This window comes from Lethenteron reissneri, chromosome 65 (assembly GCF_015708825.2).
Source record: "Lethenteron reissneri isolate LAM-NWPU_2019-01 chromosome 65, ASM1570882v1, whole genome shotgun sequence".
NCBI classification, from domain to species: domain Eukaryota; kingdom Metazoa; phylum Chordata; class Hyperoartia; order Petromyzontiformes; family Petromyzontidae; genus Lethenteron; species Lethenteron reissneri.
In genome coordinates this window covers 4,831,777-4,857,323 of record NC_083843.1, presented here as the reverse complement: position 1 = coordinate 4,857,323, position 25,547 = coordinate 4,831,777, and the positions used below count along the sequence as shown (strand labels likewise).

General features: G+C 52.5%; 1 protein-coding gene and 1 long non-coding RNA gene across 3 annotated transcripts; one reads left to right on the top strand and one right to left on the bottom strand.

Annotated features, from left to right (window-relative positions):
- Nucleotides 1-98: 98 nt before the first annotated feature.
- LOC133359632 (interferon regulatory factor 1-like) lies at nucleotides 99-15,494 on the bottom strand. Of its 2 annotated transcripts, XM_061578105.1 has the most exons (9): nucleotides 15,475-15,494; nucleotides 14,759-14,847; nucleotides 14,286-14,385; nucleotides 12,987-13,142; nucleotides 11,317-11,360; nucleotides 6,335-6,911; nucleotides 5,741-5,806; nucleotides 5,238-5,296; nucleotides 99-1,607 (listed from the first exon to the last, which is right to left on the bottom strand). In XM_061578105.1, exons 2-9 carry the CDS (start codon nucleotides 14,843-14,845, stop codon nucleotides 1,533-1,535), a joined length of 1,164 nt encoding a protein of 387 aa, XP_061434089.1. In that variant the 5' UTR covers nucleotides 14,846-14,847; nucleotides 15,475-15,494; the 3' UTR covers nucleotides 99-1,532. The 2 variants fall into 2 exon arrangements, with proteins under 2 accessions (XP_061434089.1, XP_061434090.1); XM_061578106.1 differs by lacking the exons at nucleotides 99-1,607; nucleotides 5,238-5,296; nucleotides 5,741-5,806 and having other exon boundaries at nucleotides 6,641-6,915; nucleotides 15,475-15,492.
- LOC133359633 (uncharacterized) lies at nucleotides 13,034-18,492 on the top strand. The gene is made up of 3 exons (XR_009757179.1): nucleotides 13,034-13,172; nucleotides 14,283-14,439; nucleotides 18,364-18,492. It is a non-coding gene; the product is annotated as an uncharacterized LOC133359633 (long non-coding RNA).
- The last annotated feature ends 7,055 nt before the right edge of the window (nucleotides 18,493-25,547 follow it).

Below are 25,547 nucleotides of genomic sequence, written 5' to 3'. Positions count from 1 at the left end.
TCGATGCTGTGTCCAATTACACTTACACAACGTACCTGGGGTGGGGAGCTTCGTCTGTGCGAGTCTTGTCGTGCGTAACGAGAGAGATAAGGTTTAAGAGTCGTGCTCCCAAATTTTTATTGATCATCAGCAACCGCCACCATCGATCGGCATTGGCAGACAGTAACAAACTCTGCCTTAGCCACGAGCACCACGTCCAGTGTTCCCCGAGTGATTACGAACAAAGTTATCTTCGAGTTTGTGTTAAATCTTAAGTGCATGCGTGCGGCTCGGTACACCTGTGGTATTTAAACTATTTAACTATTTTATTTTACCAGGTGAAATGACCCACTGACCCGTGGAGCTCTTTTTCAGAAGCGACCCTGGCCATCACAAGTGATAGGTCAACCAAGTGGCCGATATCATCGTCGTGTGGAGATTTATCGTAGCAGCCAAATACTCGGAATGCACGAATGTCAATTCTAAACGTGTCGGGGAAAAACCGGAGCACCTGGAGAAGAAGCCACACAACCAAAGGGAGAGCGAGAGACAGTCGCAAACTCCAAACTTACAGAAGGCGTCAGGGTTGGGATCGAACCCACGGCCTCCTGTATGCCAGGTGAGGTAGTTAACATCTCCTAGCCACCGCGGGGTATTACCCAGGGCAGCCATGGGGTTCGAACCGTGAGCCTCTACACCAAGCGGTGGACAACAGGCGTCTCAAGTTGCATGAGGCAGTGTTGCATCTATGGGCAGTGTTGAGTCTATGGTGCAGTGTGAGTCTATGGGTCTCAGTGCTGAGTCTATGGGCAGTGTTGCATCTATGAGCAGTGTTGAGTCTATGGTGCAGTGTGAGTCTATGGGTCTCAGTGCTGAGTCTATGGGCAGTGTTGCATCTATGGGCAATGTTGAGTCTCTGGTGCAGTGTTGAGTCTATGGTGCAGTGTGAGTCCATGGGTCTGTGTTGAGTCTGAGCAGTGTTGAGTCTGGCATGTAGCTCTATCAAAGGGACATAACGTCGAACGCGCTATCACAGTAGTAGCAATGAATAATGAATGTCTCCCGTGCTGTGCAGAAAACTGTCAATATATATACACTTACATTTGCACACACTTTTTGCATAACTTATGGTGTATTTTTGGCTCTTTTGGTCTTTTACAGGTTGTCCACCCCTGCTCTACACCAAGCGACTTGGCCATTCGGACTCTCGCACACTCTACCTACATCTCTAGTTATCTCTGTACATAGCCGTGTGTGTGTATATATAAATCTCACTGTATATCTCGAAATTGTTCCATATATATGTCTCTGTGTCGAGAGGTTCTGAATGGAATTATATATCACGATGCATCTCTATATATCTCTATGTACATACATAAATTCATCTTTGTCTATCTTTATACATCTTTGTATATACATCTATCTGTATACAGGATATTTCTGTATATACGCATCGGTATGTATACATCTATATCTCTATACATATATAAATATACATCTGAGTATATATACGCGTATATGTCTATATACATCTCTCCCTCTGTACATCACTCTCAGTACGGTGCAGACCACGGCACCAGTCGTGGCTCCCACGCCGTCTCGTGGAGTTGGCGCAGGTGATCGACCAGCTGCGGATAGAACATGGCATGCACAGGGTCACTCACTCAGCCAGTAGTGGAGAGAACACGGCCATACACGACAATAACGACCGCCCTTCACCACTAAGCGGCGGTGACGTCACCGTGGCGATTGTGCCAGGCTAGGTGCACTTTGAGGCCACGCAAAGTGTTGAACGCTCGTTTGCAGGTCACGGGACAGACCCTGCAGGTGCCATGAGTTGACTGACTGAAATGACTGACAGATGTATCACCTGTGGCCGCTACTATGCCAACTTGCTGTGTTTTAGCCGCCCGGTGCTCCGCTCATTGTTGTGAGCGTTGCTCCTCTGCCCTCCGCTGTTGCTGGAGAACAACTACCTCACTGCCCAGCAGCATCCTTCACGAACCTCCTCCACAGAGGCCGATTTTGACTTCATTAGTAGCGGTCATCGGCAAGTCTACTCAGCTCCACATCCTTCTGTACCACATCAGCTCCATCTCTAGCCCGTGCTGCGCCCGTTTTTCCCCATTTATCCGGCCGAACAGAAGCTGCTTGGGTATGCGGGGCTACATGACCCATCCATTGCAGCCTTGCTTGCCAGAATAGCTCCCTTATTGTACCGTGTCCAGATCTTTCAAGGATTTGTGAGTTCCAGTCTGGTTAAACTCAGGATGGATCATAGGCAGGCCAACCTGAATGTTTCAAACTGGCATAGATGCTCCTTTAAAGGGTTCCACGTTGCCTAAGCTTAAGAAGGGAGGGCATAACTGTGGCTGTGAAGACCCAAAACTTCGTGTGGAGCGACAGACCAGGTAGTGTACACACAGCATTACGCAGCAGCTGAACATTTCATGCTGCTCAACTGATTCAGAGTGAGACCTCGGCTGCCAAACCGGAACTGGTCATAAGCACACTGCCCAGGTACGGAAACATTCATTTCTCTCCGAAACTGCCCTATCATCCATGGAGAATTAATGGAGGGGAGCATTTGATGTCATAATATACCCATGTAGGTGCTTTGTTTTTGTGGGGCTGATGGTAAGAACCCATCTCTTAGTAGCAAGCTCCAAGTTCAGCAGGAGTGCCTCCAACTCCTCCTCTGAGTGAGCAGCAATCACCAGACCATCGGCATACATCAAATGGCTGACCAAGAGGGAGCCATCCCTTGACCACACCTGGGCATCGATCAGCCTCTGATTATATCTATACCAGATGTAAATTCCACCAGTACTTCCATGGAATGCTGCTTCCCTCTACATGGTTAAAAATATATATATTCTTAGGTTTTCGGTAAAGTCACAGTAGGTAAAAAAATAAAGTAAAAAATTAATAAAAGTAAATTAAATAAATTATATTTTATCTAAGAATATGAATACTTGCAGTCACGAAAGCTTCAAATCTAGAATTTAAAAAAATATGTTAAATAATGTAGGGGCAAGAGGACATCTCTGTCTAAAACCAAAGTGAACATAAAATGGCACTGACATCCAGCCATGTAGCTTTACCCAAGCCTGCCCACCATCATGACGGTCATTAAGGATTGTAATAAGATGGTCTGGGACTCCAAAAGCACGAAGAATGACCCAGAGTTCTGGCTTATTGATGGTAGAGATGTAGGTCCTGTTGGAATTCCCTACCCCTCTGCTGTAGAATACGGAGAGAGAAAATGGCGTCTGTGCAGGACCGCCTCAGTTTTAAACCACATTGGGGCTCCGCAAGTCTCTCAGCATGTCTGGCAAGGCGATATAAAAAAATTCTTGCCAGGGCCTTTCCCGGCACACTGAGGAAAATACCCCGGTAGTTGTTGCATTCTGTGCAGTCCCTCTTTTAAAGAATGGAGACCATCACTGCATCCTTCAACACCATTGGAACCCTTCCTGTGGACCGATCATTGTAATTATGATGTCACATAAGGCAGTCTGCACACAAACACCACCATCCCTCAGCAGTTCACTTGGGAGGTTAATCTTTCCCTGGTGCTCTACCTGGTTTCAAGCTCTGGATCGCCCTTCACATTTCCTCAACAGATGGCACTTTAGCCAATTACTCAGGGAGCAGCTACTTTCCCAGGAGGGTCAACCTACACCTTGCCCTATGATGTTGTTTGAGCCGAGGGGTTCCTCTTGTGCTCAGAATTCAGATAAATTTTCAGCAAATATGCGAACCTATTCCTGGGGATCGGATCACCATTCTTTCCTTAAGGGTGTTGATAATTGTGGTGCTGCAAGTTAATTTTTTCTGATGGTATTAAACATTGATGTATCAAGTGCTGCTGAGGCAGTTTCAATTTTCTCAGCAACTCATGGCCACCACTCATCCTTGCAGTGTCGCATGCCTCTCCAAATTTCCGAGCGAAGGCTTGCAGTAAGCCTCATCGTTCTTGGACATGTGATGTGGCAGACGGTGGGAGTAGACCTGTCTCTTAGTTTCAACTAGCTAAAACACCTCCTCCGATAGCTAGGGTTTCTGAAGAGGTATGGACCATGTACCCAAAGCAGCCATTGCAACAGCAATGGCTGCTTTGCATCTAACCTATATTAACTTAACTCTTAAAACCCCCACCTCCTCAGCCAATTAAAGAACACGGAACACCAACACATTCCCGATCGTCGCCCCTTAAGTGAGTCGGGCAGTGAGCCCAACCACCTTCCCTTTCTCCTGCCCCGTGCATACTTTCGGGCGGAATATCACCACAGACACCACGGTGGCTAGAAGTTGTTAACTACCTCGCCTAGTACAGAGTTCGTGGGTTCTCTCCCGACCCCGACGATATCCGCTGTATGAACTAAACTGAAAGTGTATTATTAAATAATACATATTACAATTCCTTATAGGGGAAACAAATACTAATGAACTGATTACTAACGTAGCATATAATTACAATAACACACATTACAACTGATTACTAATCTACAACTCACATCGTAACAATTGCCTGATTACTAATCTAGTATATAATTACAATAACCCCCCCCCTCCCCCTCAAATCTTGCCCCTGATGCGTTAAATGATGACGTCACCCTGCTGCTGCTCTATTTAAGATCGGGAACAAGAGCAGAGCCTCACCATTCTGGCAAATTGCCCGATGATGCTGGATGCAATTACCAGCGAAACATCGTACTCAAAAATTGTAAATGTTGTGGTTTCACGCTTCAACACACCGCTGGGATAAAGTAGTGAACTATTTGTCTTTTTGTCAACGTGACACTTTTTTTGCTGATTGACCGTGTCGGGTGGTGGATGGTTACGACACATTTATAAATAACGCGATCTAACCCAAAAACGTTGATTATGAATAATATTGGTCGCGAAAGCCTGCTACGTGTTAAACTGAACTAAACTATTACATGTTTCTTTTTTACTTTATCAGGTAAGGCCCACTGAGCTACGATATAGATATTTTCAGAAGCGACCTCGCCACAAATGATAGCTCAACGAAGCGGCTCATAATGTGGAACTGTGTAGCAGCAGCCAAATACTCTGAACGTGTGACGTCGATTCTAAATGTGGATGGGAAAACCGGAGGACCCGGGAGGAGAGAGAGAGATGCAATAGTTTACTAGACAGAGAGAGAGACCACGACCACACAAAGACAAAGACACCGTGGCCACGTGCAGCGTTGAGGGGACGGACTGTCGCTCCTTCCTCGTGGGGCTCACCTCGATGACGTCATCGTCCGAGGCCACTTCCGGTTCTGCCCCTCCTCCCCCCTGCAGAACTGGAGACAACGGCAGCGCCTGCCATGAGCGCAAACTCCTCCACCCCACCGTGACTCCTCCCCCCCCCGTGTCCCCCCTTGCCGCGGGTCCCCCCCCCCCCCATGCCCCCGCTTCCATGTGAACCTGCCACGTCCCCTCCCTCCCCCAGACTGTGGGTCCCTCACCCCCCCCCCCCGTGCCCTCCCCCCCTCTATACACCCCCTCCCCGTGTCCCCCCCCCCCCAACTGTGAATCTCCCCATGTCCTCTCCCCCCGTGTCCTCTCCCCCCCGCCCCCCCCAACTGTGAATCTCCCCCATCCCCCCCATGTCCTCTCCCCCCATGTCCTCTCCCCTCCGTGCCCCCCCCCCAACTATGAATCTCCCCCATCCCCCCCGTGTCCTCTCCCCCCCCATGCCCCCCTCCCCTCGTGCCCCCTCCTCCCCTGCCCCCTGTGCCCCCCACCTGTGTACGAGGCTGAGATCTGCAGCCGGAAGCCCAGGGCGTCGCTCCGCGCGGAGTCCTCCCCACCTGCGCACACACTGCCGTCAGCTCCGCCGCCTTTGTCTCCCCAGCGCTCGTGGTCCACACAGACTGCCTCCAGCTGCCCATTTAAGGCCGAGTCGACCCAGGCGAAGCTCCCGGGACCGATTTCAAATAATCGCCACTGACGTTGGCCGTGCGGTGCTCACCCGCCTACCGACAAACTCACCCACCCACTAACTCACCCACCCATTTACCCACCCACCTGCTCACTCGCCCACTCGCTCACTCACTCACCCACCCACTAACCCATCCACTAACCCATCCACAACACACCCACCCACTAACTAACTCACTCAATCATCTGCTCACTCACCCACTCTCCCACCAACTCACTAACTCGCCCACCAACTCACTAACTCGCCCACCCACTCGCTCACCCACTTCCCCACACACCCGCTTACCCACCCTCACCCACCCAGCTGCTCACTCACCTACCTGCTCACTCACCTACCCACTCACCCACCCACTCACTCACACACGCATCCACCCACTCACTCACCGACACACCCTCACCTGGTGAGGAGCAGAAGCTTGCCGAAGCCGGGGTAAGGAGCTCGGGGCTCTCAAGAAGAGAGAGAGGGTTAGTGTGAGAGTAGAGAGAGTGGTGAGGAGGGGTCTTCCATTGGTGAGCGTGGTGAGGAGTGTCCGTGTATAACGAGAAATGAGGATTTTCCAGGTAAGAAGAGCAAAAAGTAGTTTCCGAGTTACAGAAGTGGTGAGCGGAGTGGTGAGGAGGGTGTTGGTGTGAGGAGTGGTGAGTAGGGTGGTGAGGAGATAGTGGAGTGTGTTGGTGTGAGGAGTGGTGAGGAGATAGTTGATTGCGTGGGTGAGAGGGGTGGTGAGGAGACAGCTGAGGAGTGTCTGAGTGAGTGGAGTGTTGAGGAGAGAGTTGAGTGTGCAGGTGAGATGAGTGTTGAGAATTGCATGCGTGAGATGAGTGGTGAGGAGAGAGTTTAGCAATGTGTGGGTGGGTGGAGTGGTGAGGCGATAGTTGAGTGTGCAGGCTAGAGGAGTGGTGAGGAGTGTGTGGGCGAGGAGAGTGGCGAGAGATATCTTGCTGAGTTGGCTCCACATCTTCCTCCTGTGGCATCTGACTTACACGGGGTAGGAGGAGACACAGGGAAGAGGATGAGACATGGGGATGAGGAGAAGTTTAAACCAAAGTCCCACGAATGTCAATGTGAATTCCCCAGCAGCCAATCTTGACGCTTTGGCGAACCGACCAATCATCGATCAGCAGCTGTTCCAATCGGCCAATGGGAATGGGTGTTTCCCGTCCTTTAGATCAAACCCTGCCACTCTGTGGATGATGCTGACGGTAAAACCTCCCCCCACCCCCAATTCCTCGAGGTTTCCTCAAGAAACCAGAAACCACTGCCAGTGATCACGTGGAATGTCTGTACATTCACTAAGGAGGAGGGGCTGCTATTCCTTTGTCGGGAGCTGGACCGGTTCTGCCTGAACTTCTGTGGAATACCGGAGGTCCGGCGGACTGATTCTAGCTCATGAGTGGTGGACAGTTCTCCACTCGGGGGCAGGAAACTGCCAAACAACAGGGAGTGGCTCTGCTTTTGAACAAAATAATGAAGGTGGGTGTGGGAGTGTGGAGGTGAGGTGTGGAAAGCTGTGAGGCCCAAGCTGTGAACTTGCCTCCACACCAACAAGAGGCGAGGAATGGTGGTGGTGATATTGGTTTATCCACCCCAAAGAAGACGAACATTATTGGAGGGATGTAGGCAAGGCTGATGAATCAGATGCTTTCTAGGACCTCCTGTCACTTGTGCTGGCTAAAGTAGCCTCTCAAGATAGAGTTTGGGTGACTTTAATGACCGAGTCAGTCATAACACAGGCACCTGAGCCTGAATGTTTGGAAGGCATGGGCCAGATCAGCTCAAAAACAACAGAGACAGATGCCATCCAGGCATCCACCCTACGTCCTTGTGGAAGAGATATGTATATGACATATTCGTCATCTGGCCACAAGGCCTACCAGCGCTGGGCCAATTATTCAACCACATCAATTCCATACACCCAGCCATTTTCATAAATTTACATGGAGGTGGATGTGTTAATCGAAAAGAGACCAGATGGCTCAATGGGACACTATCTACAGGAAAGCCACCCATACAGATGCCTAGCTAAAACGTGACACCCACCACCATCCATCCCAGAAGAATTCCCTCATCAAAACTCTACACCATAGAGCTCATTGTATTTCTGACCATCACCACCTAGCCAGTGAACTGGAGCACGTACACCAAGCCCTCAAGATGAATGGATATTCGGACTACACAATCCATAAAGCCATCACCCCAACCGTTGGGAAAGAACCATCTGAGGACCCAATCAAAACCATCACCTTGCCATACATAGCAGGGGTTACCAAAATATTTCCAAAATCATGAGCAAACACAAGATCCAGCTTCGATTCAACACAGTAAATACAATTCGTGATCTGATCCCATCTGTGAAGGATGTGACCCCTGACATGCAATATCCCGGTGTCTACAAACTAAGCTGTGTGTGCGGCAGTAGTTACATTGGGGAAACTAAGCGACATGTCTCGGACCGTAATCGTGAGCATAAGGCAGATCTGAAACACGGTAGGACCAATACCTCAGCCATGGCTGATCATTGTTTAAATGCGGTGGGCTCACACGACATTTATTTTTCCAAGACGAAGGTACTCTGCAAATCCACTGGCTATCAACAAAGATTCGTTCATGAAGCCATCCAGATATATAAACACAGACACAATTTCAACCGAGAAGATGGTTACAAACTGTGCAATCATTGGAAGGATATTATTAACGAGTTTAAGTCATAACTGGCTGTGATGTTTCCATCCTACCTGCCGATGTTAGCAGTTATTTGTGACACTCTGAGTTACATACACGCTAAATGTCTCACTAACACAGCCACCATTGCTACTTGTCCTCGAGTTGGCGGTGTCCCTCGTTTTTTAACGAGCCGGATGTCTCACTAGCACAGCCACCATTGCGGTGGTTCGCTTACATTGACATGCTAATCTTCACAATACAATGGCCACCTCCACAGCTGCGTCGTCGTGGAGGTAGCTCTCCGATCTCACATTTACATGCAAATTCCATCTCTAGCCCCACCCCCTTACCCTTGGGCTAAACCCATCTCGAACCTATATAACATGCTGCTTCAGCAACTCTCCCTGCTATATTTTTTCCTGCCTCAGCAGCTCTTCCACTATATTTTTCAACCTGATGACGATTGCTTGTGTTGCGATCAAAACGTCGTGATATTTGTATTATTTTTCTATTTACGTGGCTTTACCGAAAGACCCAAAGAATATGAATTCCTGCAGTCACGAAAGCTTTAAATCAAGATTTAACAACAGTAGGATGAGGCTGATAGACGTCTGTGCAAGTCAATGGGCTTGTAATTAACAAGACGCTATTCTGGTATCGCCACATCCACACAACATCATGGATGCATGCCGGGTCCAAGAAAGAACATTTGTTGGACCACATAGCCACACAACAGGGAATGTGGGTCCATGTCCATGGCACAAGGACCTTCCGTGGAGCTGATCTGCCCACTGGTAATCAGCTTTTCACTTGTAAGATACACCTACCATTCTTCCACTTCGATGGTGGGTGTCAATTTAGGACCCTATTCAAACCCACAGTAGCCTGGATCTCAGCTCGCTTCTGATTAAAGTTGCGCAAATTTCATCAACACTTGCAACTATGGGTTGGCATCGTCCCCCCCCCTCCTGATGCCAAGAGGGAAATGGGTGAAGTTCACGAGTGTGGCTCATGCAGCTGCTATGGCTACATTGGGTATGTGGTTCAGACCTCCCTCGAGACACTAGCTGACAGAAGAGTTGTTCTGGTGAGTCAAAAGAAAGAGCCAGGCCTACTCCCACCGTCTATAGCATCCCACATCAGAGAATGAGGAGGTTCACAGCAGCCTTCGCTCAGAGGCTCAGAGAGCCGTGCAGTGCTGCAAGAATGAGTGGTGGTCACGGGTTGCTGAGTAGATGGAATGTTCCTCACTAGCACGCGATAACAATTCACTATTTAACTCCATCAATGATATAAATTGCAGTGCCACATATATCAACATTCTTCGGAGAAAGAACGGCGTTATAATCTCCGACCCTCGTGGACAGGTTTGTAGGTTTCGATTTAAGGCTTTCGTCACTGCAGGGATTCATCTTCTTGGTTCTTTCGGTAAAGTCACGTAGAAGGGAAATAATAAAATAATAATAATAAAACATAATAAAATAATTCTCACGACGTTTCGGCCACAACGCAAGCAGCCGTCCTCAGGTGAAGAACAGGTCTCTCGGAAAGACAGTGTCTGCTTGCGTTGTGGCCGAAACGTCGCGAGAATTATTTTATTATGTTTTATTTTTATTATTTTATTATTTCCCTTCTACGTGACTTTACCAAAAGAACCAATAAGAGGTTTGTAGGTTTTAAATCAAATATCGGAGGATGTAGCCACTCCCTGTGAGTGGCGTGCTGATGTGCCATCTGTTGAGTAAGTATAAAGGGTGATCCTGAGCTTGAGACCAGGTAAAGTGCCGGGCAGAAATGATATCTCAAGCCAACTGCTAAGGGAGGGTGGCGTTTGCCAGATAACCCTATGTTACATCATTACAACTGTCTGGACCATTGGAGGTGATTTCTGAGGATTGCAAAGATGCCCTGGTGGTCCCCCTCTTTATGAAGAGGGACCGCATAAATTGTAACAACTACAGAGGCATCTCCATCCTCAGTGTGAGGCCGGGAAAGGTTCTGGCAAAGGTTATTCAACATCGCCTCCTTACCAAGCACGCTGAGGAGAGGCTTTCAGAGCCGAAAATGTAGTTTCAGGCCATGGTGGTCCTGCACAGACGCCATATTCTCTGTCCGTCTGCCACATCAGAATGTAAGGAATTTAAACAGGACCAAATCTCTGGTTAATTGACATGGTCAATGCCTATGGTACCATGAGTAGACCAGGGCTCTGGGTTGTTGTTCTTGCTTTCAGAGTCCCTGACTCTGCTCACAATCATTAAGGGCCTTCATGATGATGGACAGGCCAGGGTAAATGTACGTAGCCGGGAGTCAGAGCCATTCCCTGTTGACCTTGGGATGCGACAGGAAAGTCCTCTGGCCTATACACTATTTAACATAATTTTTGACCACGTGGCTCGAGAAGCTTTCTATGGGTGTACCTGAGGAGTTTCCATCTGGTACAAATACAATTGCAGGCTAATCTATACCCGCGCGTGGTCAAGGAATTACTCCCGATTAAGTCAACCATGTTACGTGTGCTGATCTGGTAATTGATGCTCACTGTGAGAAGGAGTTGGAGCCTTTCCTACCAGCGAGCCTTTTTCAATTTGTGTGGCCTAAAGGTGCACCTAGCCTGGCACAAGGGCCGTGGTGAATGGATAGCCACTTAGTGGTGGATGGCGGTTGAGGTTGATGGTAATGATGTTGATGGCTGTGATGATGTTGATGAGTCACCTCTCGTTTTCTATTCCGGTACTTCATTTTACTCGTCTTCTTGGCTGTAACAGATTAATCATCAACATTAGCATCTTGTTCTCTCCGCATGTCTCCCCCTTGTCTTCATGTCTTTCCCTCGTGCCTCCCCCCTCCCCCGTGCCTCCCTCCCTCCCGTGTCCCTCCTGTGTCTGCCCCCCCTCGTCTCCCCTCCACGTGTCTCCTCTCCATGTTTCCCCCCGTGTCTCCCCACCGTGTCTCCCCCCCGTGTCTCCTCACCGTGTCACCTCCCCTGTGTCTCCTCCATGTGTCTCCTCTCCACGTTTCCCCCCCGTGTCTCCCCACCGTGTCTCCCCCCCGTGTCTCCTCATCGTGTCTCCTCCCCCGTGTCTCCTCTCCATGTTTCCCCCCGTGTCTCCACACTGTGTCTCCCCCCCGCCCCCATGTCCCCCCCCATCCCCCCCCCCCCCCAGTCTCCTCCCCGTGTCTCCCCCCCCCCCCTGTCTCCCCTCCCCGTGTCCCCTCCCCTTGTCCTCCCCCCATGTCTCCTTTCCATGTTTCTTCCCCGTGTTTCCCCCCCCCATCTCCCCCCCCGTGTCTCCCCCCGTGTCTCCCCCCCACCTCGCCCCCGTGTCTCCCCCCAGTGTCTCCCCCCCACCTCGCCCCTGTGTCTCCCCCCTATGTCTCCCCCCATGTCTCCCCCGTGTCTCCCCTCCATGTCTCCCCCCGTATCTCCCCCCCACCTCGCCCCCGTGTCTCCCCCCGTGTCTCCCCCCGTTTTCTCCCTCCCACCTCGCCCCCGTGTCTCCCCCCCCCGTCTCCCCCCCCCCCCGTGTCTCCCCCCCACCTCACCCCCGTATCTCCCCCCACCTCGCCCCGGTGTGTCCCCCCCCCCGGTCTCCCCCGTGTCTCCCCCCGTGTCTCCCCCCCCACCTCGCCCCCGTGTCTCCCCCCCGTGCCCCCTCCCCGTGTCTCCCCCCCACCTCGCCCCCGTGTATCCCCCCCGTGTCTCCCCCGGTGTCTCTCCCACACCTCGCCCCCGTGTCTCCCCCCTGTGCCCCCTCCCCGTGTCTCCCCCCCACCTCGCCCCCGTGTATCCCCCCGTGTCTCCCCCCCCCACCTCGCCCCTGTGTCTCCCCCCCGTGTCTCCCCCCCGTGTCTCCCCCTGTGTCTCCCCCCCACCTCGCCCGCGTGTCTCCCCCCCGTGTCTCCCCCTGTGTCTCCCCCCCACCTCGCCCCCGTGTCTCTCCCCGTGTCTCCCTCCGTGTCTCCCCTCCCCGTGTCCCATCCCATTGTCCTCCCCCCATGTCTCCTCTCCATGTTTCCTCCCCGTGTCTCCCCCCCCGTCTCCCCACCGTGTCTCCCCCCGTATCTCCCTCCCACCTCGCCCCCGTGTCTCCCCCCGTGTCTCCCCCCCACCTCGCCCCCCTGTCTCCCCCCCGTGTCTCCCCCCGTATCTTTCCCCCACCTCGCCCCCGTGTCTCCCCCCCGTGTCTCCCCCTGTGTCTCCCCCCCACCTCGCCCCCGTGTCTCCCCCCTGTGTCTCCCCCCCGTGTCTCCCCCTGTGTCTCCCCCCCACCTCGCCCCCGTGTCTCCCCCCCGTGTCTCCCCCCGTGTCTCCCCCCCACCTCGCCCCCGTGTCTCCCCCCCCCCCGTGTCTGCCCCCCACCCATGCGTCCCCCCGGCCTCACGTGTCGGTGGAGCGAGCATGACGTAGACCCGAGCAGCCTGGCCGCCCCGACGCGTGCTCAGGTCGCGACGCTCGCGGACGTCGCAGAGCGAGTGCAGAGCGCAGCGGAAGTTCGCCTTCCACGTCTTCGGGTCGACGTGGTCCTCGCGGAACTTGCCTGAGAGAGAAAGAGGGAGACGCGGGGAGGGTGAGGGAGAGACACGGTGGAACATAGAGAGAGGGGTGGGGACATTTGTCATCGCGCTCTCTTCTCACCTGAACTGCGGCGCTCACCGAATGCGGAAGGAGCTGCTATTTTGCATTTTACGAGGTGTGAGGCCCCAGTGAGCTACGTAGCTCTTTGGTTCTTTCGGTAAAGTCATGTAGGTGAAAATTTTTTTTTTAAATAAGAAAAAATAAAATACAATAAAAAATAAATTTGGTTATTTTCACGAATAAAACAAAAATAACTACATTTACTTATTATCATTTACATTTTATTTCTATTATTTTTTATTATAATTTGTATTATTATTTGTATTTTCACCTACGTGACTTTACCGAAAGAACCAAAGAGTATGGATCCTTGGCAGTCATGAAAACTTCAAATATAGAATTACGTAGCTCTTATTCAGAAGCTACTTGGCCATCACAAATGATCGCAGCTCGACCGAGTAGCTGACATCATCATCACGTGGACGTTCATAGCAGCAGCCAAATACTCTAAACGCGTGTTAAAACAGACTCGGAGACCCGTAGATCCACAGAGACCCATAAAGATTCATAGAAACCTATACTCATAGAGAACCACGAATATCCAAGGACCCATATAGAACCACAGAGACCCACAGAGACCTACAGAGACTCGTACTCATCGAGACCCAAACTAAACATTTTTATATTTTACCAGGTAATGCCCCACTGAGCTGTGTAGCTGGGTTTTTTTTTCCAGAAACGACCTGCCCATCAGAGATGATAGCAGCTCAACCGAGCAGCTGATATCATCATCACGTGGGAATTTATAGCAGCAGCGAAATACTCTAAATGTGTGCGATAGATTCTAAATGCGGAGGTAAATCAACGGAAGGGCCGGGAGAAAAATCCAAGCAGTGACTACCACGGGCAGAGAGATTCAGACTCCAAATATACAGCAGCAGGCATCGTCAGGGTAGGGATCGAACCCACGTCTCCCTGCCCCCCCCGTGTCTTTGTCCCCGTGTCTCTGTCCCCATGTCTCCTCCCCGTGTCACCGTGTCTCTGTCCCCGTGTCTCCCCCACCCCCCCCCCCCGTGTCTCTGCCCCCTTCGTGTCTCCTCAGTACCAGTGTGAATCGCCCACTCCCTGAAGATGGAGGCGTCTGTGCTCTCGTTCCAGCCACTCCGTGACGCGTGCCTCCAAGACACCATGAAGATTCCCTTCTCCTGAGACACCGAGGGGAGAGACACGGTGAGACGCGGGAGACACAGGGAGACACGGTGAGAAACAGGGAGACGCGGTGAGACACGGTAAGGGGCCGTCCATAAATGACGCCACGCACCTAGGGGGGGGGGGGGGTCAGACATTTGTGACGATGTGTGACGATGGGGGGGGGGGGGGTGAAAAATGTGACGTGACATAGAAAATACGCAACTTTAAATAAATATAGACAACACGTTCTACTTAATTAAATATACTTTTTAATAAATGTTTTTTCCTACAACATCAGAGTGTAGCGCCACCTTAAATATACACTACAATGACAATAGTTTAAAGCGATTTGAAGCATGTTTTTTTTTTGGGGGGGGGGGGGCTCACTTTGTCAATCCACGAAAGGCAGGGATCGGATCCCGAGTTGAGTTTCAGCTCCAACCAGGGCCTCATCCTCATCCTGTCAACGGGCATCCCTGCAGCAGCAGCACCATCAACATCATCATCAGAAACACTACCACCAACGTATTAATCAGCACGATCATTTGCACCATCATCAGCAGCACCATCAGCAGCACCATCAGCACTACTATCATCATAACCATCACCACCACTGGCATCACCATCATCACAATGATCCACCCACCCACTCACTGACCCACTCACTCACCCACCCGCGCACCCACCCGCTCACCCACCTACTCGCTCACCCATCCGCTCACCCACCCACTCACCCACCCACTCACTCACTCACCCACTCAGCTCACTCACTCACCCACCCGCTCACCCACTCACCCACCCGCTCACCCACCCATCCGCTCACCCACCCACCCACTCACTCACTCACCCACTCACTCACCCACTCACTCACTCACTCACCCACCCACTCACTCACACACCCACTCACCCACCCGCTCAATCACCCATCCACTCACCCATCCACTCACCCACTCACTCACCCACCCACCTACTCACCCACTCACCCACCCACCTACTCACCCACTCACCCACCTACTCACCCACTCACGCACCCACTCACACACCCACTCACACACCCATTCACACACCCACGCACGCACCCACTCAGTCACTCAGTCACTCACCTGGTCTTGCTACCTCACCCTCTGTAATGGTCTGCACCCTATCTAGGTCGATTCAGTCTTAAATACTGCACGCTGCGCCCCGCCCAATTCCTGCCCCGCCCCCTCCACCCCATCCACGCCAGGGGTGACATCCAAAAGACAAAGCTGTCCCGTTTAGCTCACGCACTTCGCAAAGGGCAAGTGCTCTGAGTGAGTCGGTGGGGTGTGTGTGCGTGGGTGAGTGAGTGAGTGAGTGATTGCGTGAGTGGGTGAGTCGGTGGGTGAGTGAGTAATTGCGTGAGTGAGTGTCAGTGAGTGGGTGAGTGGGCGGGTGAGTATTCTGGGGAGCGGTGGCGCAGCGGTTAACGCAATGCTGTGCTGCGAACCCGGCGAACCGAGTTCGATTCCCGCTCACGATAACTAGCACCTGTGACGATTGTTTGAACCGGTCCTGGGCCTCCCCTAGGTTGACTCAGCCTAAAATGAGTACCTAGTGCGGTGTGTAGTGAACTTCGTCAGTCGGGGAGACAAAGGCGGCCGGGCGTGGTTCTGGTCCACCCATCTCGTGTGGCGTTCCGGCCTGAATAGGTGCTAATTTTTAACAGAACTTGCCCCGGTCTGTAAATACTACTCTAGGTATCTTTGTCCTTGAATGGGCAAGTGGGTGGGTGAGCTGGTGAATCGGTGAGCCGGTGGGTGAGTGTATGAGTGGGTGAGTGAGTGGGCGAGTGTGTGAGTGGGTGGGTGAGTGGGTGGGTGAGTGAGAGATTGAGTGGGTGATTGGTTCTAGATTGTACACTCATTTAATTAGAACTGCTTGTTTTTTTGTGTTCAGTGTTGTTGGCCTTCCGCCGAAAGAAGTTCAACGCACATACACGACACAGCACCGCCTCGCACCCATAGACAACACTTGTGGTTGTTGTTGGTTGTTTGACTTGCATCCCACTGGGATTTTTGCACACAGCGTTGGTGTACGGTGATTTTTTTCTGCAATATTTTGCTGTCTTTTCTTGGATTTTCTGTTTGCACATAGTCACTTTAAGATGTTTTTTGTTCATGTTTTTGTTTTGTTTTTTTGTTGCGGTTGCACCCGATTCAAGAGCCGAATGGCTCACAGGGCTATACCTAATAAATGAACTTGAACTCACCGGGGCCAACGTGCTGTTCGTAGCGAATAGTAGCAGCGGTGCCTTTTTGAAGGCTGTGGCACCACACGAGCGGGGTGGGTGGGGTGGTGGCCACCACGTCCGCCACACCCGCCCCCCCCCCCTTTTCGGTGTGTGGGGGAAGCGATTCTCGGAAGCGATTCAGTCGCTTGCAGGAAAAATAGTTGCCGAGTTCGGCCGACACTTGTTTTTCCTGCTCTGTCACCCACAACCCCACACCTTCAACACCCTCCCTCCATCCCCTCCTTCCCTCATCCCACGGACTCAACACTGCCCATACACTCAACACTGCCCATAGACTCACCACTGCCCATAGACTCACCACTGCCCATAGACTCACCACTGCCCATAGACTCAAAACTGCCCATAGACACACCACTGCCCATAGACTCAACACTTCCCAGAGACTTAACATTGAAACCCATAGACCCAACACTGCCCATAGACACACCACTGCCCATAGACTCAACACTTCCCAGAGACTTAACATTGAAACCCATAGACCCAACACTGCCCATAGACTCAACACTGCCCATAGACACCACTGCCCATAGACTCACCACTGCCCATAGACTCAACACTGCCCAGAGACTTAACATTGAAACCCTATACTCAACATTGCACTATAAACTCATACTTCCCACAGACTCAACACTGCTCATAGACTCAACAATGCCCATAGACTCACCCTGCCCATAGACTCACCCTGCCCATAGACTCACACTCTCTATAGACTCACCCTGTAGTGAGTCCAACTGAGTCGCAGACGTTATCTCGGGAGCAACACTATGTATTAACACCAACACGTAAAGTAACACAAACTACGCTCGGGTCTCGAATGCCCATCTAACCACGCTACGGCAGAACTAGACACGGTTCGCTATCCCGGTCCGGACCACAAGCTGGGTCCTGGATCGCGTGGCTAGAGGCTTCTTCTCCCCGACGTGGATCTTCATCACCAACACTTGAAGAACCCCGAGCTCCTCACGGAGCTCTCGTTATATACTCCCAGGCTGGGGCTGGCTCCGCCCTCAGCCCCGCCCACCTTCCAGACTTCTCGAGCTCCTTCTCGAATGCTCCCGAGAGCCCCTCCAAACCACGTGACCGCCCCTCGGCCCCTGTCCACCTGTGCCCCCCCCCCCCCCCCCAGTATCGTCCGGTCCAAGTGACAACAGGTCAGCCAGAGTGTCATGCCCCAAGTCACGGCCGTTACCGGCCGTGACTTCGCAAGCCCGGCGCCATACAGTGACAAGTACAGTGACTCCACATAGATTCACCCTGTCCATAGACTCACCCTGCCTATAGGCTCACACTGCCCATCGACTCACACTCAACATAGACTCAACACTGCCCATTAATTCACCCTCGCCATAGACTCGCCCTGCCCATGGACTCACACTGCCCATAGACTCGCTCTGATAATGTATGCTTTGTTGACCACAAATACGTGTCGTTAATGCAAACTTAATCCCTTGTAATAGGTATCTATTTCATGTTTGTCTGTTCGGGGGGAGGGTCGCGACTGTATTTATGTTTTTTATGGATATTCCTCGGCTTTGGGTTGCTCTGCCTGTCCACCCAGTTGCAGTTGCTGTATGTCATCCGGGATGGCTGTTTTTTTTAACAAGTGGGGTGTGCGGGGTGATGTAGTGTAATAGCACTTGGCCGATGACCAGCAGCAGCAACTGTGGTGGACAAACAGTACACACGCCGGTCAGCATATACACGGTGTGTGTGTCGGCAGGGCGGAGGAACTGGGGCAAGCGCCATGGAGGGTCCCATCTGGAAGCCCCATGAACTTGCTGGTGGGTTCGAGAAGGGAGGCGCGGCCAGGGCGGAGCCAGGCCGCGATGGGAGCATAAAAGAGGCTGAGAGTGGGAGCTCGAGGCTGCCGGTTCTGGGATTGGATCGTTTGGTCGTTGCTGTCGTCTCGTCGCCATCGTCGCTGACGTCTTCGCATGATATTGCGCTGCTAGATAGTTGTTTGCTGTCTCCGTCAGCGTCATTGGTGTTAGACGGCTAGTGGTGTGTATAGGCTAACGACTGTAGAGTGTGTGCAGATGAGAACGTGTGTGTTCAATAAATAAGGTGCCTCCACAAACCTCGTCTCCGACTCACTGACACTACACTTTGGTACCGGCAAAAAAGTGCCATGATACTAACCCATTGATTTGGGTCCACGGCACGCGATGTTGCCGCAGACCCACCAGGTAAAGACGAGGCTCCAAACTGATGATGTCGCTGTTGCCCCCTTTGAGTGAGCTCGGAACTCTCGCACAAATTGTGCACTCAAGTTCAGTGACACCACCAACCTCTGAATAATTCATCTTTTGATGCCACCGTCCGCATGAACTAATGCATTTATACATTCCATCAAGGTCCCTAAGATCTTCCGATCTCCAACTGCTCAGCACTCCCAGGTCTCGGGTTGTGCTCTTTTGGTGATTGGTGATTTTGTTAGCGTGCGATCCACAAGATATGGAACGCCTTGCCACTTGAAACGAGGAATTCGGAGTCGGTAGATATATTTAAATCTGCTTTGAAAACCCATCTCTTTAAAGTGGCCTTCCCTCTTTAGTTTGGTCAGTTTCCCTGGTTCTGCTTTTGTTTCCTGATTTCCATGAATTGCGCTTTGAGATCCTAGAATCGAATGTGCATTACACATTTTAATTATTAATATTATTATTAAAACGGAGCCAGTCAATCGTCATCTGGGTCGGGTGCTGCTGTACGGCAACAGGCTGTGCAGCTTTCGTGGTTCAGCCTGCTCATGGAGACGTTCCGTCTTCCGATCGCTGCGACATCACGAGAACTGATTTTTTTTCTTCCCAAAAGTATTTTATCATTAACAAGACGATTCAGGTACACACAGAGGATATGAAAGGGGTTTGACACCACTGTTTAAATATACTCTACAAACTCTTGGTGTATTCCCTCGCTCTGATATCCCTGTAGGAGAAGGGAAAAAAGGTAGGGGGTGGGGGTGTCTAAATGCCCTCATGACAGAGGTGGGGGGTGTCTAAATGCCCTCATGACAGAGGTTGCAACCGGGTACCCGATACCCGTACCTTACCCGATACCCGGCTACCCGTACGCGGCCGGGTACGGGTAGCCGGGTATCGGGTTAGCTGTTTGCGACCCTGGTGAGGTCGGGTACGGGTAGGCCGTGAGTCACTGGTGAGTAACCGTTTGTCACTCATTTCGGGTAGGGTATGGGTACGGGTAGCGAACGGGTACCCGTACCCGGCCGGGTACGGGTACCCGTTCCCTACCCGTACGGGTACCCATTTGCGACCCCGGTGCGGCCGGGTACGGGTACGGGTAAGGAATCAAAACCCGTTTGCACCTCTGCTTCATGAATGCCCTTAGGAATGAATGCCCACTGGAGGAGAGGTAGTCAAGGGGTTCCATGTTTAGTGATAAGCTTCGCTGCACATCGGCGAGGGGAGGCCCGAGACGCCCCTTGCCTTCCGCAGCGCTTGTCTCATTCACAGCGGTCCACGCTACGTGCGCTTCTCAGTTAATTTTCCGACTGTTTTTAGTAAAAGTAAATATGACATTGGCCGAACGTCGCTGTTGCATCACAATATAGACACAGGGAACTCCACCCCCATTCGGCAAAACCCGTATAGGTTGAGCCCGACGGAGAAGGAACATTAACTTGGTTCTTTCGGTAAAGTCAAGTAGATAGAAAAAAAAATCTAAATTAAAAGCAAAAATCCACGACGTTTCGATCGCAACACAAGCGGTCTTCTTCAGGTGGGGAGAAAAAAAAATCTACGTGACTTTACCGAAAGACCCAAAGAATATTAATTCCTGCTATCACAAACGCTTTAAGTCAAGATGCCATTGTGTTTGCTCGTTCATTTGAGGAACATCTGCAACGGCTGAGAGCTGTTTTTGTTTGAATGCGGGTAGCTAATTTTGTAAGCGATTCAGGGATAGTTACAGATCCTGAGAAAACAGCGTGCGTGCGCACATGGTCGACACCCAAGACGGTGGGTGAAGTACGCAGATTTGTGGGGTTTTCCTCTTCATGCCCAACTTTGCTACTATCGCAAAACCTCTCCAAAAATGTCGATGGGGGAAGGAGGAGGGGGAGGCGTTTATTGCCTTACAGGATGGGTTGGTTACGGCACTTCCCCTGTGATACCCTGACTTTTCATTGCCCTTCATCCTAGACACGGACGCGAGTGATACTGGAATTGGCGTCGTGTTGTCTCAGGTTGTGAACGGCGTGGAGAAGGTTGTGGCTTATGGCAGCCGAGTATTGTCCCCCAGCTGAGCAGCGCTAATGTGTGACGTGTTGTGAATTGTTGGCCATCGTTTTCTTTGTCCAGCTGTATCGTCTGTACCTCTATGGCAGGGGGTTTGAGGTGCGCACGGTTCACGCGGCGCTACAGTATGCGTTGAGGGTCGAACAGCCATCCAGGAAGCTCTCCCGGTGGTTAGAGGTCCTCCAGGACTATTCCTTCTGAGTCCTTCACAGGAAAGGCATTTGCCACGCTAACGCGGATGCTTTATCGCGTCTGCCGCCAGGGAACCGCTGTGCATGTGTAATACCGTTGACGACTCTTGACACCGGAGTTGGAGGCACACGGGTTTATTTCACAGCACAACAGTGGGCATATAACACTCGAGGGGGTATCGGCCCCCTCACCCGGCTAGCTGGGAATACACACGCTAGCTACCCTAGCCTGCCTCTTAGTCCTCCACTAACGGGCTAGGGGAGGCTATCTGGCCCGACACTGGTAAGTCGGGCCCGGTACCCGGAGTCCCAGACCTGCTCTGACAAGAGCACCGGCTCTGGCTCTCGGAACCACGCCGCTGGCTCGATCCTGTTCGGCCCTGATAAGGACGTCGAACTAGGGGAGTCCAGGGCTCTAGCTAGATGTCTTCAGTCTTCTCGTTAGCTTAACATTTCTCCCCGAGCCCTCTGACACATCCCCTTTTATACTCAACCCCCGCTGAGGGGTGGGGCCCCGGGCTGCCCGGTGCGGACGTCGTTGAGAGCACCCCCCCCCCGTGCACTCACGTAGCCCCACCCACTGTGTTTGTTTCCCATAAGCTGCCATGCATAACGGCTCTCTCTAACACCCCTACACATGTCTCACGAGTGGGGGGCGATGTAAGCCGACTGAGATAGGCATCTCCTCGGCTGTTGTGGCGGCAGCGGACGTCCCGCACACATAAGTCGCTACTGCATGCGACAGCACGCTTGGTCTCGCGAACACTGAGTGGGGCCGTCTCCAGGCAGAAGACACCTCTTTACTTAAATTGAGGCACCAAGTCAGGAACCTTGAAGGTGGGGGAGGGCGTCGAGAATTGTCCTCTGTGATCCTAAAGGGGGGTCTCTTGATGCAATGGGACGGCAGATTGCAAAGGTCTAATATCGTCGTGCCCACTGTTCTGCGGGGCAGAGTTATATGGGCCATGCACGAGCGCTTGATGCACTTGGGTGTTTCCAAAGACGTTATCGACCCTTCAACTTCACTTCTTTTGGCCCGGGATGGCAGGGGACGGTTATAATGTTTTGAAGGGATGGCCTGTCCACCCTTGAAATCGATAACAGTAGCCCACGTTAACGAACTCGTCGCACTCGACGTACTCGGCCCATTTCCCACCACCCCGCGGGGAAATCAATATTTGTTGGTTGGGGTGGAGTACCGTGGCGTGGCCAGTGCCAGATCAGTCCGCCACAACGATCACGGGCGCATTCCTGCACGGCTATGTGTTGGATTTTTAGCAGTTTGTACGTGCAGAGGTTTAGCGATCATAGCAAAATGTGGAACGAACCGACGGTAATATGACGTGAAGCTGACAAAACTGCGTACGTTCCCGACACAAGTTTTGTCAGGGTCCGTAGCGATACCCTCGGAGCTCAGAATGTGTCCCAAGTAATGAACAGAACGTTGCAAAAGGTGAAATTTTTATGGTTTAAATTTGAGGTTAGCAGAGCGCATCCTGTCAAAAACGGCTCGTAACCATTGAAGGTGTTCCTCAAACGTGCGACTGAACACAATAATATCATCCAAATATATGAGACGTGTCCCACTGCAATTCCATCAAAACAAGCTCCATCAACCGTTGGAATGTGGCGTGTGCGGAATTCAGTCCCATGGGAAGGCAGTTGAATTGATAAAGCCCTTGAGGCGTGCAGAACGCCGTTGTCGTCTTGGAAGAGTCGTCCAGGGGCAGCTGCCAAAACCCGGAAGACAAGTCGAGAGTCGAAAATACCTCGCTCCCGACAATGCATCGAGGGAGTCGTCCATCCGTGGCAGAGGGTACGCATCGGCCACGGACACCTTATTAAGTTTCTGGAAATCAACGCAGAATCTGAGGTTGCCATCCTTCTTTTTGACAAAAACGGGCTGTTAGATGGGGAAATATTGTCAGCGGCCAGCAACTCATCCACCGCGCTCTGCACCCGTCCCTTTTCCGTAGGGCTCAACGGGTGTGAATTTTGGCAGACAGGGCTGGCAACCCCCATATCGATGTGGTAGGACAAAAGCGACGTGCGTCCCAAATCGAAATCATTTTTACTAAAACTTCGACAAACTCGATGAGCAGCACACGCAATTCCCCGCATTGAGCAGCGGACAATGACAGGTTCTCACCGCATAGTTTGGCCATCCAACGATTGTCCGACAACGTGCTCGGCCAAGTCGCGCCCACCAAGCGACCGGACACGTCATCGTTGCGGACTGTAAAGTCAGTAGTGGCATGGGCCAGTACCGTGCCTGCAGGGACCACAACCCCCTCCAGACCCCCATTGAGCATTTGCAAAAATGGGTCCTGGCTGGAACGGACAATCGTTTGCGCGCTGACAAGAGAGAGACCCTTAGTAGCGGTGTTGGAGGGGGCCAAGAATATTCCCGCATCCGCATCCGCGCCGCAGAACCCTTTTCGATACCGCAATGGAACAAGCATCTGTGATCCCGGAGGGATTTCGATGGTGACATCCGCTAGCACCTGAAAGGCAGCACATGGCGACGAGCGACAGAGCGGGGACGGCAAAAAAAAAACAATTTACGTCCCACGGGTAACTCAAGACAGCCTTTATTGGCGAGGATTTTAACAGGCATCTTCCTGAGAAGATCCATGCCCAACAAACAGGACACCGCCAAAGATTTAGAAATCAAGACGGGGCCCGACGCAGCAATATTTCCCATGGTAATATGGGCATCTACCTGACCGATAATGCCCATACCTCCCTCATTAGCAGCGATGTAAGCGTCAAAAGCTGGCTGGGACCCGCGAAACCGGGATAGATAGGAGCTGGCAATCCCGGGCGTAGTGGCCCAAACGGCCACACTTGAAACACGTGACCGCAGCCCGCTGAGCAGCTCCCTCCTCGCCCCCGCGCGAGTTGTAGGACCCCGGCGGCGCGACTCAGCCCCCCGCCGCGGGTCCCAATGAGGAACGGCGGCTGTCAGGTCCCCGCCACCCGCGTCTTCCGGGACGTGGACGACCTTCAATGGTGACCAACCTTTAGGCTCACCGTCACGAGCCGGGTCTCCCATCTAAGCAGCCATCTGGGCCCAAAGTTGGTAGTTATCTTGCGCGTTGAGGGATCTGGCAGCCCACCGGGACGTCAGCGGCTCGTGACCGCACACAGGTAGCGAAACCCCTATGTCCTTTGCCAGCTCGAGCATCTTACCCAAAATGAGAGGATCGAGCGATTGAGGCTTGGCGTCGGGATAAGCAGCCACCGCCAGCGCCAGCAAGGTGCCACGGTAGGCCAGGGGAGACTCGTTACTCCCACGCTTACGATGCATGAATTTCTGCAGGGTATCAGACAGAGGCTCGTAAACGTTGGCCGTCTCGGCATACGCGTCCTTCAAGGTCTTCCTCTTGTCCGAAGGAATCAATTGGAAGACCGCCAGCGCCTGGTCATCGAGAACGGTAGGCAGCGCATCCAAGGCCTCTGTTTTCGTCCAGCGAACTGAACGAAATGCCGATTCAAACCGCCACGTGAAAGCGCTCCAGTTGCCACCCACAGCGACGAATTCTTTGATGTGAGGAAGACGGTGGCTGCGCCCCACACCACCACATTTGGCAGCAGCAGCCCCACATGGCGGCCCACCACGTGGCTCCGGAGAAATGGCGGGCTCCGACTGCACCTCAGCAGCCGTGCCCAATATGGCGGCTTCCCGCCACGTGGCGTCCACTGCGTGCATAATGGCGGCGGTCGATTCCCAAGGGGGACCCTCAGAGATCCCCTGAAGATGCCCCTGCTCGCCGCTCCTCAGCGACACATTCTGTGGCCGCTCCGTGGCCGCAGACGACGCGACCAGCGTCACAAGCTGGAGAAGAACGGTGCGGAGCAAGTCCAGCTGCTCCGCCACGTGCTGCCAGCCATCGGCCGCACACGAAGACGAGGATGCCGCCCCCACGCCATCCGTTTCTGGCACGACGACTGCCCCTGCCGTGGTTGCAGTAACCGGGTCCACGGCACCCGGGGTCGGCAGGTCCTGGGTGGCTGATTCGTCGTCGTCAGAAGACGCCACAGGTGGGTTCTTCTTTTTGAGGTGTTTGGACATCTTCGCGCTCTGTAGCGTTAAACCTCAAAAAGAACCACATCTGAACCAGTTGTAATAACGACTTCTACCACTTCTTGTGACTTGCGTCTTTCTTTATTAGTTGCGACTGCTCAGCTTCACACTCTCTTTCCAGATGGTCCCTCTCTCTCTCTTCCACACCGCGACACGCGCTCACTGCTTCTCCACTCCGCGCGCGGCTTCCCTCGCCCTCGCATTCCCCGCACCCCGCTGGTTGACTGCGTTGGAGATCGCGAGAGCACTGCCCTCGAGGCTGCCACGTGGTCGATGGCTGACGAGGTGGAGGAGATGCAGTCCGGACCCAGGCTTCCTCACTGAACCCCGAGTCCATCTCTTGCCTCTCCTTATATCCTTCTCAACGGAGCGA